This window comes from Dryas octopetala, chromosome 9 (genome assembly GCF_963921425.1).
Source record: "Dryas octopetala chromosome 9, drDryOcto1.1, whole genome shotgun sequence".
NCBI lineage: Eukaryota > Viridiplantae > Streptophyta > Magnoliopsida > Rosales > Rosaceae > Dryas > Dryas octopetala.
Genome location: NC_141374.1, coordinates 19,604,328 through 19,615,820, shown reverse-complemented (window position 1 = coordinate 19,615,820; position 11,493 = coordinate 19,604,328). Strand labels below are relative to the sequence as shown.

Below are 11,493 nucleotides of genomic sequence, written 5' to 3'. Positions count from 1 at the left end.
GAATTAAACACATATATGCTTTCATCATTAGATATTAATTCTTATTTATTATAGACCTTTCTACTTTAAACTGAAATTGATATGGATCCCTTTTTAGGCCTAAACAAAATACTAAATGGTCTACCTTTTTCTTAGGTTTCTTGGCCACTTTAAAAAACCTAAAATGAGTCCCTAATCACATATGGTATCTCTTTTATGCCTAAAAAGACTAAAAAAACCCCTTAAAATGTATCACATGCACATACTTATTTTTAACAAAAAGTTTGACAACAAATCGCCAAGGTTTGGCATGATAAAAAACTATAAATTAAGGTGACAAATTGACTGAATTTTTAATTTAGGTGATAAAGTGAAATTAACCAGGTGGGTACATAATAAAAAAACCAAAAGAGAAAGACAGCTTAAGAAGAACCATGATACACAAAAAAACATTGTGATACAGAGTTGTATACATTTGCATGTAATCATTTAGTGGAGAACCATACTTTCTTTTTCAAACGACCAAACATTGAAACCGTATGTGGTAATTTGTCAGTTGAATGCTAATTTGACTGAACTGAAGTCTGAAGGTGAGACTGTGGTAAACCTCCCTCAAGTTTTGATTCACTGAAAAGAAGAAGCAAGTATCCTAAACAGACAATCTGGATCATCTGCTGTACCTGAAAATTTAAGAATGAAAATGAACAGCTGTGCAAATGCGCTACACTCTATGCATAATTTTGAAGTAAAACGATATCAATTTTGAAGTACATAAAATGACATCTCTCTGAAAATTATAGCAAACAAAAATACTAATATTAAAGTTTATTCATGGTCACTTTAAAGGAGGCACATGAAAATTGTTTTCAACAATGAATATTCTAAGATTCTAATGTATGTCGTGAATGATATTTTAATGCATGCGTCTAGCGAAGAACAAGGCTTGGCTTGCATGCTATTCTAAAACTAAAAGCATCCATCTTGGCTGGAGAAGCCATGATGGAGGGAATTCCTTGTTTCGGAATAACCAGCTTGATGAGCATCGTCACCGCAACCACCTCCTCCCTTTGGCTTCATGCTGTTATCTCCCTCACTGGGGGAGAAGTCTCCGATGCTGGACAAGTCAGCCAGGCTGGTGGAGCCTGGGTAGGATCGGTATTGAGGAAGCCGACTATGGTATAACTTCTATTGTTTTTATCTCAACATGCTAAATGGTCTAAACAAAATACTAAATGGTCTGCCTTTTTCTTAGGTTTTTTGGCCACTTTAAAAGGACCTAACATGAGTCCCTAATCCCATTTGGTATCTCCTTTAGGCCCTTAAGAAGAGATCACGTGTGTCGCACATATTTATTTTTAACAAAAAGTGTGACAAAAAATTGCTAAAAAAAAGACAGCTCAAGAAGAAACATTATATACAAAAACACATTGTGATACAGAGTTGTATACATTTGAATATAATCATTTAGTGAAGAACCATATTTTCTTTTTCAAACGACCAAACATTGTAACCGTATGTCGTAATTTGTCAGTTGAATGCTAATATAACTGAACTAAAGTCTGAAGGTGAGACTTCCCAAAAAAAAAAAAAAAAGTCTGAAGGTGAGACTGGTAAACCTCCCTCAAGTTTTGATTCACTGGAAAGAAGAAGCAAGTATCCTAAACAGCCCATCTGGATTATCTGCATGTACCTGAAAATTTAAGAACGAAAATGAGCAGTTGTGCAAATGCGCTACACTCTATGCAAAAGTTTGAAGTAAATCGATATCAAATTTTAAGCACATAAAATGGAATCTATCTGAAAATTATAGCAAACAAAAGTAAAATTCCAACAGATCCATTACATTTTCATTCTCTACCAACTTGCAATTCGTTATCAAAACCTTTTTAACATTCAAGAGCTACCCGGCTGTTTAAAAATATTAATAAAAAAGTTTATTCATGGTCACTTTAAAGGAGGCACATGAAAATTGTTTTCCACAATGAATATTCTAAGATTCTAATGTATGTCGTTAATGATATTTTAATGAATGCGTCTACAATGGAACATATTGCTTGCCTCAGTAGATTAACCACAAAATTAAAAGCAACATACCCAATGTCCTGCATCCTCGAGGACATGCATCTCAACTCCACCTCCCTCCTCAGCAGCAAGCTCCTCAGCAGCATGAATCCTCTGGAGATCTTCTAGGGCCCATCTGTGTAAGCTCCTTTCTGCTTTCAAAAAGTTCACATGGACACCTTGAGGCACATCTTCGACAATTTTCCTACAATGATCCCAATTTGAATAAGAGCAAGTTGCAAACTTAATATTCAAATATTGGAAAACAATTGAGTTATATGTAAATTCAGGATGATAATTTCCTTTTTGTTTCAAGATTTGAAATTTTGATGAACAGAATGATATTGATTGAAAGTTACGCATTTTGGTGTACATCCAGTATCAAAATTGAATTCACTTTTAGCTAAAACAAAGATTGATGGCAGAATACCACCAGCTCATATTCTACCGGACAAGTAGGCGGTGTTGCTATCAATTAAAAATATATTTAGCCGCTAGGTATTGACTCTTGTGCCACATATGAATATATGATTACAATCAAAGAAAATAAGGAACTGAATTAACTACCATAAATTTGTTTCTTCATAAGCTTGATACATTTCAGCAATTCCCTTGAGATCGAATGCCCATTTGAAGGTCGACGGTGATGAACCAAGGGGACCGGTTGGTCGAAGATTCGTAACCACCCACTGCACATGAAACAACATAGAACATAATATAAAATCCTCAAGGCAGCAATAGAAAATTCAAAGCAAAAGCATGAAACAAGAAAGAAATAACACACAAAATAAGTTCCTATTTGGTAACATTTTTGTGTGTAGTTTTTTATTTTTATTTTTAATTTAGATAAAGAAGGAAAAATGGGAGAATAGTGAGAAGAGAGATGATAGATGTGAGGAGGGGAGGAGAAAAATTATATGGAATGATGCAAAAAATGAAAACTAAAAACCAAAAACATTTTCAAATAGTCATTTTTTCAGGTTTTGTTTTATGTATTCTCCTTTTCTTCCTTGCATCTCTCATATCTCATTCCCTCCCTCCTTTTTCCTTCTTTTCTCACATATGTTTTCTCTCTATCTCAACCTAAAAGAAACTGAAAAACCAAAAACATAAATGTTATCAAATGAGCTGTAAGTAAATCAAATGAAGATTGATCTTTACCCTTTTGTTTTTGGTTACTCAAAATGCTACTGCAAAGTCCACACTCCTGCTATCTGACATTGATATTTGAAAACTTACAGAAACTGACTTGAGTTTTATCCCCCCAAACAATAAGATTAATAGATTTCTCCAAGGTAACTTTGACATCAGGTGACTTGGTAAATATGTTCTCAAATATAGCACAAGGCACAAGTGAACACAATGAACACTAAAACAACACATCACTGCTAAGCATGAAAATTGGATTGGTATTATCAAATTATCAATAAAGAAACAAGATGTAATGACCAAACTGCTAACACCCTGTAACAATTATTCATACACTTATTCACTGTGCATGAAACAAACGAAGTAGGCTAAGTATATATGTTCGGATAACAACTGATCTAGACATACAAGTTTCAGAGCCCAAACTCAAACACATTCTGGCATGTCTCACAGTTTGAAATATACCTGTGCCACATCTTTGGAGAACCCTTTTTGAACTAGAGCATTCACAACATCCCGCTTTGAGGATACCTGCCTTGGAGAAGGATTAGTAGAATTAAACTCATATACAGAAAAGAAACCTCTTCAATAGGACCCAAAAGAAGAGACACAAATTGATTTAAAATGGTCGAATACCAAGTTGAAATATATGAATTAGAGTTAAGAGTAGTAAGAGAGAAGAAAGAATTAAAAAAGGGTTTGAGAAAAACATACTAAAACATAAATTATAAATAATAAAAGGACTACAACTCTAACAAGCACCAAATATATTAAGAAAGAAAACGAAACATAAATTGAATATGAGTTCACCTCTTTTGGCAGTGTACTAAGGACAGAAATTAATTCTGCTGGATGGTCCTCCCCATCCCCGCCAGGACGAACTTTTCCAGGAGTAGCATCTAGAACCCAAGCCTAAAAAATAAACTGGTTAGAGAAAAAGAAAGAGAATATCCACACCCACACATTCAAGGATACAATCAATATCCCCAATACTTACTCTGACTGGCCGTGCAAGAGGCTTTGCAGCTTGCTCCACCATGCTCAAGACAACTACATGACAATTGGAAAGCATTTTAAGCATCAGATCCATATTATATAGATGTAAATTTACTATGTACTAGCAGTCTAGCACTCTCCAAAAAGGTATGTAACATGTAAAATTAACCTAAGATACCTTTCCCTCCAAAACTGTGACCAACTAAAACCCGAGGTGTTATTCTAAGCTGTCGAACCTAGACAGAAAGAAGAAACAAAGTCACATAAAACATATAACTCAGAGAAAGGAACTAGACAGGAAGATACAAGCAAAGATGGGGTTTTCAAATTCCGTGCATACAACAATATTCATTAAGGATGTATGGAAGTATAATATAGAAATACAGGCATAAGAAACACAAATGAAAGCTGTGCGATTTTGGTCCTAGCTAATTCACAACAATAGGTGAAACCATTCCGCGAAGAAAAACTTGTTCTGCAAAAATAATGACAGCTCGTCAGTGCTCAAGAAACACATACTAGTTTTAAGACATCAAGAGCAGTGGAAGAAACGGTATGGGGTCCCCTTTTCTTAATTGATGCTGAATCACCATGACACCGCAGGTCCACTAACAGAAACTGTGCCAACAAACAAGTAAGATTCCCACCAATGCCAAATACCAAAATGCCACTTGCAATCTATCTAAACACACCAAAAACATGATTTATGAATAGAAATAATAAACATGACAACCGATGAAATAGTGAGCATGCTTAAAAGATCACTAGTAAAATTCACTGTATAACAGTTTAATCATTAGATCACTTAGGTTAATTAATTGGTCAAAGTACTGCACAGAAATAAGACTAGAGTATTGTGAAAGGAACTTTATCAGAAAAATAAATTTTTTGAGATAATCATGTTGTGTTTGACTCATTGAAGTCCTAGTTGGTTTTAGGATTCCTAATCAGTTTAGGAAACTAGAGAAAAGTGTGCACAAGTATTTCCTAGCAGCTTTAGGAAATAGTTCTCTTGTATTCCTAGTTGATTTAAGGTTAGATTTAGGGAAGAAAGTTCCTTTCCCTATTCTAAAAGGTTTAGGCTATCCTAATAAGTCAAGGAATGTAAGCTAAACCCTATAGTCTATAAATAGGGCTTGGCAGGTCTAAAAATTTGAAGAGAGGAGTTTCTCAAGTCTTCAGAAGTTCTGAAGAAAGGCAGAAACACAAGAGTGATAGGGAGAGATAGAAGAAGCTGCAGGTTAGGGTTAGTTTTAGGGTTTCAAAAGTCTGTGTAATCTCTAAATCTAATTCTATAGTGCAGTGATTTCTCTCCAAGAGAGGTCACAACTGGAGTAGGCAAAAGTTCTGCCGAGCCAACATAAATATCTGGTGTTCTCGTGTGTTTTACTTTTTCTGTTTTCTTTGTGCTGCTTATTCCTATTGCCAAAACTGCTATAAATCTAAATACATCAAAGAACAAAATCACAGGGGGTGTTAATTCACTACAAACCAGACAAATACACGTTCTTTTCAATAATAAGTGAAAATAGAAACGCAGAGTATGATACCTGCCATGTTGGAAATTCTTGTGCCAATCTCCTAGTGAAGGTTCCTGCAGTATCAGACATTATGAAGTGAATCACAGACTATTTAAGTAAAAGAAACCCATAGAAAATCCCACACATCCCCCTTGTTGCTAATAATATACAGATCTAGCATTGAAAAGAAGTACATGGAAAAATGCCTACAGGCTATAAGAGAGTACATCAAAGGGACCATTGACTGAGAATAATAAAAGAAAAGGATAGCTATACAAAGAGTCAAATAACTTTTACAAAAACATAAGGTTTTTTATAAATAGAAATAAGCAAGGAATTCGAGGAAAATAATTCTAAAAGTAAAATAGAAGAGGTAAATGGTGGTTCAGTTACCTAAGATTTTAATCATACTTACTACAATCAACAGGAACGCAAGCACAGTTAAACAAGACAATACCCTTCAGTCCAAAAAGCAAAAAGGGGGAATTGGTAGGTGACCATTAAATCAAGATGAATCCAAAATATTCTCCCCATCATTCTCTTCCAATGGTGAAAAGGTATGGAGGTAAAATGAAATTATCAATATTTCAAGAATAGTAGTAGGTTGAAAGAACCTACTTACCCCAATTCTTTCTGCTACCTAAAATGCCATGCAGAAAAACAGCTGTTGGCGGTTCAGGTAATGACCTGTCCATGACAGAACTCCATTTTACCTGCATACCAGAACTATTCAGATATGTGACTTGCCTACTGAAGTGAAGCTAAGAAAAATAAGCAATGGCACAGCATCCCCTCTTCATAACTTCTCACATTCTCTGACTAGCCCTAGCGCATGTGAGACTGCTCCTCAATTTTTAGCTATTTGCTAAATTTTAAAATAGTTAGTGGGTGGTTATATTTTATTGGGTGGCTACTCTTATTGATTACTATGTAAGTTTAAATATATTTAAAAACATATAGAACTGGAAAAAAATGGGGAGAATGACACCTTGACCTGCTCTCATTTTATAATAGAATAGATTACCACTGGTTGTGTGATTTAAATTGCCAAGGAGGAGGGATCTTATAATCTGACACCCAGACTACATTGCAGTGAAGGAGAAAGATAAATTTAATCAGATAAGAACTTTTGCGAAAGGGCTGAGATTCGGACCATAAAAGTTACTGCTATGCTACTGACCAATTTTTCAAGGCTCAAAATACTTCCATTTTCACCAGCGTCCAATTTTTTTTTTTTTTTTTGTGGCCAGTAGCATCCAAAAGATTTTGAAAATCAATTTCTTCGCTGACAACTAAATCTAAAAATGTTAAACTCCAACCATAGACAACCAAACAGTCCAAACCCACCCTCGCAGCAACTAAATGGCAGAGTGAGAGAGAGAGAGAGAGAGTATGCAATTTGTAAATAATAAGAAGCTGCTATAGTTCTGAAACAACAATTCCATCAAGTCTCAATGATAAAACTCAATACACCATCTTAGAAGGAGACTAAGGAATACAGAAGACTTACAAGTGCTCCTTGAACAAGTTCAAATGCCTGCCAACAAAAAAAAAAAAGAAACAAAAACTGTTAGTTGGGTAAAAGTTATCTTAGTTCTTAAGTAATCTGAAAGGTCAGACATAATCTACATTAAAAAAAGGACCAATATATACAGCAAGCAGCTTTAGATACCAGGATTTCAGAAGGCTTGGCCAAATCCCCACCGCGTGCAAGCCTCTCATCAACTAATGCCATTCGAACACCAAACTTCTTATCTGCCTTGCCCAAGTGGCCAACAGCTAACTGAGTCTACAACAAGAAGAGGGAAAAGGGTCATTAGAAGAACAAAGTGACCATCAAACCAAGTTTTGATCCCACAATTAGAGAAGAATTTTTTTTTAAAGTCATCCAAATTTTTGTTTATTAACATAATAAACAAAATTCCCAGGAAACCAAAATACAGTATAAGAACAAAGAAACTAAAAAGTTACTACACTTAGAATTTCACATGTTCAACTGTATAGCAAAATAGCATTTCTCTATATATATTTACAAAATTGGGATAAAACAGACAATTAATAAATAAGTCATATTAACATTTCTATCGATACAAGGCACAACTTTTTTTGGTCGAAATACAAGGCACAACTTAGAAGTCGCAAACAAACTGAAAAGCTTATTGTGAATGCGGAAAGTACTTTGGAGGGCCAAGAGATCCGAGTCGTCTTCAATCCGTGAATCGGCCGAGACATTAACCTCCTCTCTCCGAAATTTACCGAGCTCCCACTGTGACTGCATCCCGCGAGATTCGAAATCGCCGACATTGTTGCAACGACGGCGTTTGGCGATGAGGATTTGGAGGCGGAGAGCGAGAGAGAGAGCGGTAGAAACAGGAATTGGGAGGCGGAGACACCGAGGCAAGCTGTCGGTGTCTCTCTCGCGGACTTCCTTTTTGGATGAATTAGAGAGAAGTGGGGAACTTTGGTCTTTCGCGGCTTGGCGCTTCCCTCTCTCTCTTGAAATGACGGAACTGCCCCTGAGGATCTCTGAGGTCTGAGCTGTGAATCTGTGAGCCCCGCCAACTGTTGTACACTTGTACTTGGGGAACGTGGAGTACCCGCGTTTTGCAAGAGCGGGGAAATCGATTCGTGTCAGGTACTCGCGGTGAAAGCGAGTGTGTTTGCTTTCCACACCAAATTTTACTTGCTTATTAATTATTTAAATTTGAAAATCTTTTTTTTTTTTTGCGAGGAAATTTGAAAGTCTTTAAACAATAAACACTTTGTTTATCATTAATCAGATTGTATCCACCGGTAATTTTCTCATTATCTATTTATCTCTTGCACTCTCTCATTTTAGGGTCTATTAAATTTCTAAAAGCTCTTATAATTCCTTAACCATCACTATGCGAAGAAAGATGTTATAGAATCCAACCTTTTTTCCAAACATTTTTTATGAGTCCCACACTCCCACAATATTATAGGCCTAAAGAATGAGAACAAATTGGGAAAAGTTTTGGATTCTAAACATCTTCCCAAGTACAAGCATGGTTTCATTTTTGGATATCTTTCATCTCATGTTTCGTGAACCATGGAAAAATCTTAGAAACTTGAAAGCTGATGCTCAGGTAGCTGACCTCTTAAGTTTCTGCGTGAACAATAGATCTATTCACTAGAAAGAAAATTGGCAGCAACAAAGGTGCTCCCCACAAAAAAACAATGGTTGTACAGCTTTTTCTCACCAAATAATATAGATGTGTATATTACATGTGTGTGTATATATATACATATTTTGTTGTTTATACAAGTTCACTGTGAATAATGTATATTTATCCTCTCCCTTAGAACAGAATAAATGAAAGTAGAAAAAACTACTTTAAAACCGATCAACCAGCGTAGGGAACTGTCGAAGAAGCCAAGCCACTCCTTTGATGGCTACCTGTAAATCAAACAAGATTTTAAGAGAAAACTGAGTTAGTAATTTGTCCAATTTTAATTTTTTAACTTCAAACTCATGTCTAATTTTTGTGCCCATTAGAGGAGACTGAACAGAAAAAATAAAATTGGAATGTTAGAATTTAGACAACCATGCTGAACACATATTCATATCCTCCATATTCAAATAATGTCAAATCCAGGAAGAGCTCACTTTATAGCCATATTCTGCTTATATCAGAGCCCAAACTGAACTACAGTTTAAAATTTTCTATGTTTTGAAATAGAATATGGAATGCCCTGACCGGAGAGAGAGTTTATATGCTTAGGATCAGAAAAAGATATAATCATATTCGTTATGGCCATGTCTAATATTTCAACTGTTTATCAGAAAAGGTCTTCTGTTCAATTAGAGAGCATTCTGCAAATCCTTGTTCTTTTTGGGCCACTTGATGTCTTGACACTAATGGTAGCACAAGTAGTAAAGCATGTGGTGTTGAAGGTTAACGTACTTACCAATACACTCTCCCCAGGCTTGATTGCAGGTTCAACACTATCTCGCCCGTAGCTGTTTTGCAAACACAAACTTTAGTTTCCCATAAAAATTCTTTGCACTTAACAGATTTATTGCAACATGGTGCAGGTAAGATATACACATGTTTAAAAAAAAATTAAGAAGATTAATAATATTACGAACATGAGCTTGGTTCTAAAGGAGTTCATCAAGAAAAAGGTTGTAGCACCTTTTATCTACCAGTAGTGAAGTACTGGTGTTTTGTAGGACTTTCCTATAATTTGGATGAATTAAAACAGTTTCTTTAAAATAATATAGAACATTTTGTAAAGTATAATTTGACTCTCAATGGTAGATTCTAAAAGTTAAAAATTGAGAAGGAGCTATAATAGAAGTTTGTTCAGCAAACAGCAATGGATGTACTAAAATGACAAATTGCTACACATTGATACTCGAAATGTAAGCCATAGTTCCACCAAAGCTGAAAGTCTGTGGTTGCATATATAGTATGGATTTTTCACCAAGTACCTTCAATACCCTGTTTCATTCATTTAATTTTAGTTTACTTGGTTTTAGTTAAAGAGATAGAGATCAAAGATATGGGAAGGAGATAGAATCACACACAAACACAATCATGCATGTATGCACACACACGTACGTACACAAGATCTTTCCTCTACATCTTCAGGACCAAATTGAAAGTGCATACCTCACTAAATCAAATATACTATATTTCCATATAAAGAATCCTTACATTATTTGTCTCTTGCCATTCACGACCTCCAACCGATAAAAGCTACATCCTTTGCTAAAGGGAAAAGGTTTCCCCTTCCATTCTGAAAATATTTACTACCAAGTTAGCATAAAAAGTAAGACAGATGGTGAAAAACATGCTATAACTTTTGCCAACACACCTAAATGCCATGTCACCCCAACTGCTGATGAATCCTCATTGGATATATCATCAATTACAAATTGGAGGTCTTTGCCGACAGAATCAGTAAATTTTTTGAAGAACTGAAGTATATCCTGCTCATTAATTGAAGCCAAAGCATTATCTTTAGAATGAAACACAATAAACAATACCATTTAGTAACTAATCTACACAACAAAACAGAGAGAATTGGATAAGAGATAGGGTACCTTGCGACCAACGAAAGGAGTTGGAAAAACAAGGTCCTCGTACACACATTTCTCTGCGATGAGCTCCCCCACAGCGCCCAAATCCTGGCCGTTGATTCCTCCGTAGAATTTCCTCACGATGTCCGCTCCAGATTCCACCACATCATCACTCGCCGGCGATGATGCAACCTCGACCGTCTGATGGGCGGACGATGAGACTCGAAATTGAAGGGTCTGTGGGGTCCATCGGGGTAGTGTATGAGCAGTTGCTGTGTTGGGATGGTGGAAGTTGGAAGTGGTGGTTGGAATTGGAGGAGACTTGGTGAGGTGGAGGTTGAGGGAGGAGGAGTTTATCGTCAGCATAGTGCTCATTTGCTGTTAACTCTTATTAAGGGACCGCAGACGCAGTTACACAAATTTCGGGAGCTGGATCCTTTGTTGTTAATAAAAATCAAAGAGTGCTGCTATTTGTATACCCTAAATTTCTCTTTGCACACCCTTTTTAAAAAAAAAAAAAAAAAAAACTCAAAGGAAAAGACCATTTGGCCCTTCCCTCACCCACACACCCCATCCTCATCTCCCCCCCGTACACACCCCACCCCTCACCTGCAAATTTCCCTCACCTGCAAATTTTTTTTTTTTCTTCTTCACCGTCGCACCCTCCACCCTTTATCTTCTTCTTCTTCCCCCCACCCCAACCACCTCCCCCCGAGCCCTCCCCTCCTCTCCTCTCCTCTC

At 36.2% G+C, this 11,493-nt stretch overlaps 2 protein-coding genes across 3 annotated transcripts; both read right to left on the bottom strand.

Moving 5' to 3' along the window:
* Positions 1–336: 336 nt before the first annotated feature.
* LOC147275415 (alpha/beta-Hydrolases superfamily protein) lies at positions 337–8,244 on the bottom strand. 2 transcript variants are annotated; one of them, XM_086257134.1, is made up of 14 exons: positions 7,884–8,244; positions 7,378–7,494; positions 7,216–7,242; positions 6,328–6,418; positions 5,736–5,779; positions 4,705–4,803; positions 4,364–4,421; positions 4,187–4,239; positions 4,000–4,101; positions 3,655–3,720; positions 2,608–2,729; positions 2,074–2,245; positions 1,596–1,669; positions 337–659 (listed from the first exon to the last, which is right to left on the bottom strand). In XM_086257134.1, exons 1-13 carry the CDS (start codon positions 8,007–8,009, stop codon positions 1,613–1,615), a joined length of 1,134 nt encoding a protein of 377 aa, XP_086113260.1. In that variant the 5' UTR covers positions 8,010–8,244; the 3' UTR covers positions 337–659; positions 1,596–1,612. The 2 variants fall into 2 exon arrangements, with proteins under 2 accessions (XP_086113260.1, XP_086113259.1); XM_086257133.1 differs by lacking the exon at positions 337–659 and having other exon boundaries at positions 1,375–1,669; positions 7,884–8,243.
* Positions 8,245–8,897: 653 nt separating this feature from the next.
* Positions 8,898–11,218, bottom strand: LOC147275414 (uncharacterized). The gene is made up of 5 exons (XM_086257135.1): positions 10,777–11,218; positions 10,548–10,662; positions 10,388–10,469; positions 9,636–9,687; positions 8,898–9,123 (listed from the first exon to the last, which is right to left on the bottom strand). The coding sequence occupies exons 1-5, from the start codon at positions 11,125–11,127 to the stop codon at positions 9,061–9,063; spliced, it is 663 nt and encodes a 220-aa protein (XP_086113261.1). The 5' UTR covers positions 11,128–11,218; the 3' UTR covers positions 8,898–9,060.
* Between the last annotated feature and the right edge of the window lie 275 nt (positions 11,219–11,493).

Coding starts and splice junctions, on each gene's coding strand:
- LOC147275415 (XM_086257134.1), bottom strand. CDS start 8,009: ATGTCGGCGATTTCGAATCTCGCGGGATGCAGTCACAGTGGGAGCTCG. Junction 4,422..4,704: donor CTCTTGATGTCTTAAAACTA/GTATGTGTTTCT, acceptor CTTTCTGTCTAG/GTTCGACAGCTTAGAATAAC. Junction 3,721..3,999: donor TTAGTACACTGCCAAAAGAG/GTGAACTCATAT, acceptor TCTCCAAGGCAG/GTATCCTCAAAGCGGGATGT.
- LOC147275414 (XM_086257135.1), bottom strand. CDS start 11,127: ATGAGCACTATGCTGACGATAAACTCCTCCTCCCTCAACCTCCACCTC. Junction 9,688..10,387: donor AATGGCAAGAGACAAATAAT/GTAAGGATTCTT, acceptor TTTGCAAAACAG/CTACGGGCGAGATAGTGTTG. Junction 9,124..9,635: donor AGCCTGGGGAGAGTGTATTG/GTAAGTACGTTA, acceptor TTTGATTTACAG/GTAGCCATCAAAGGAGTGGC.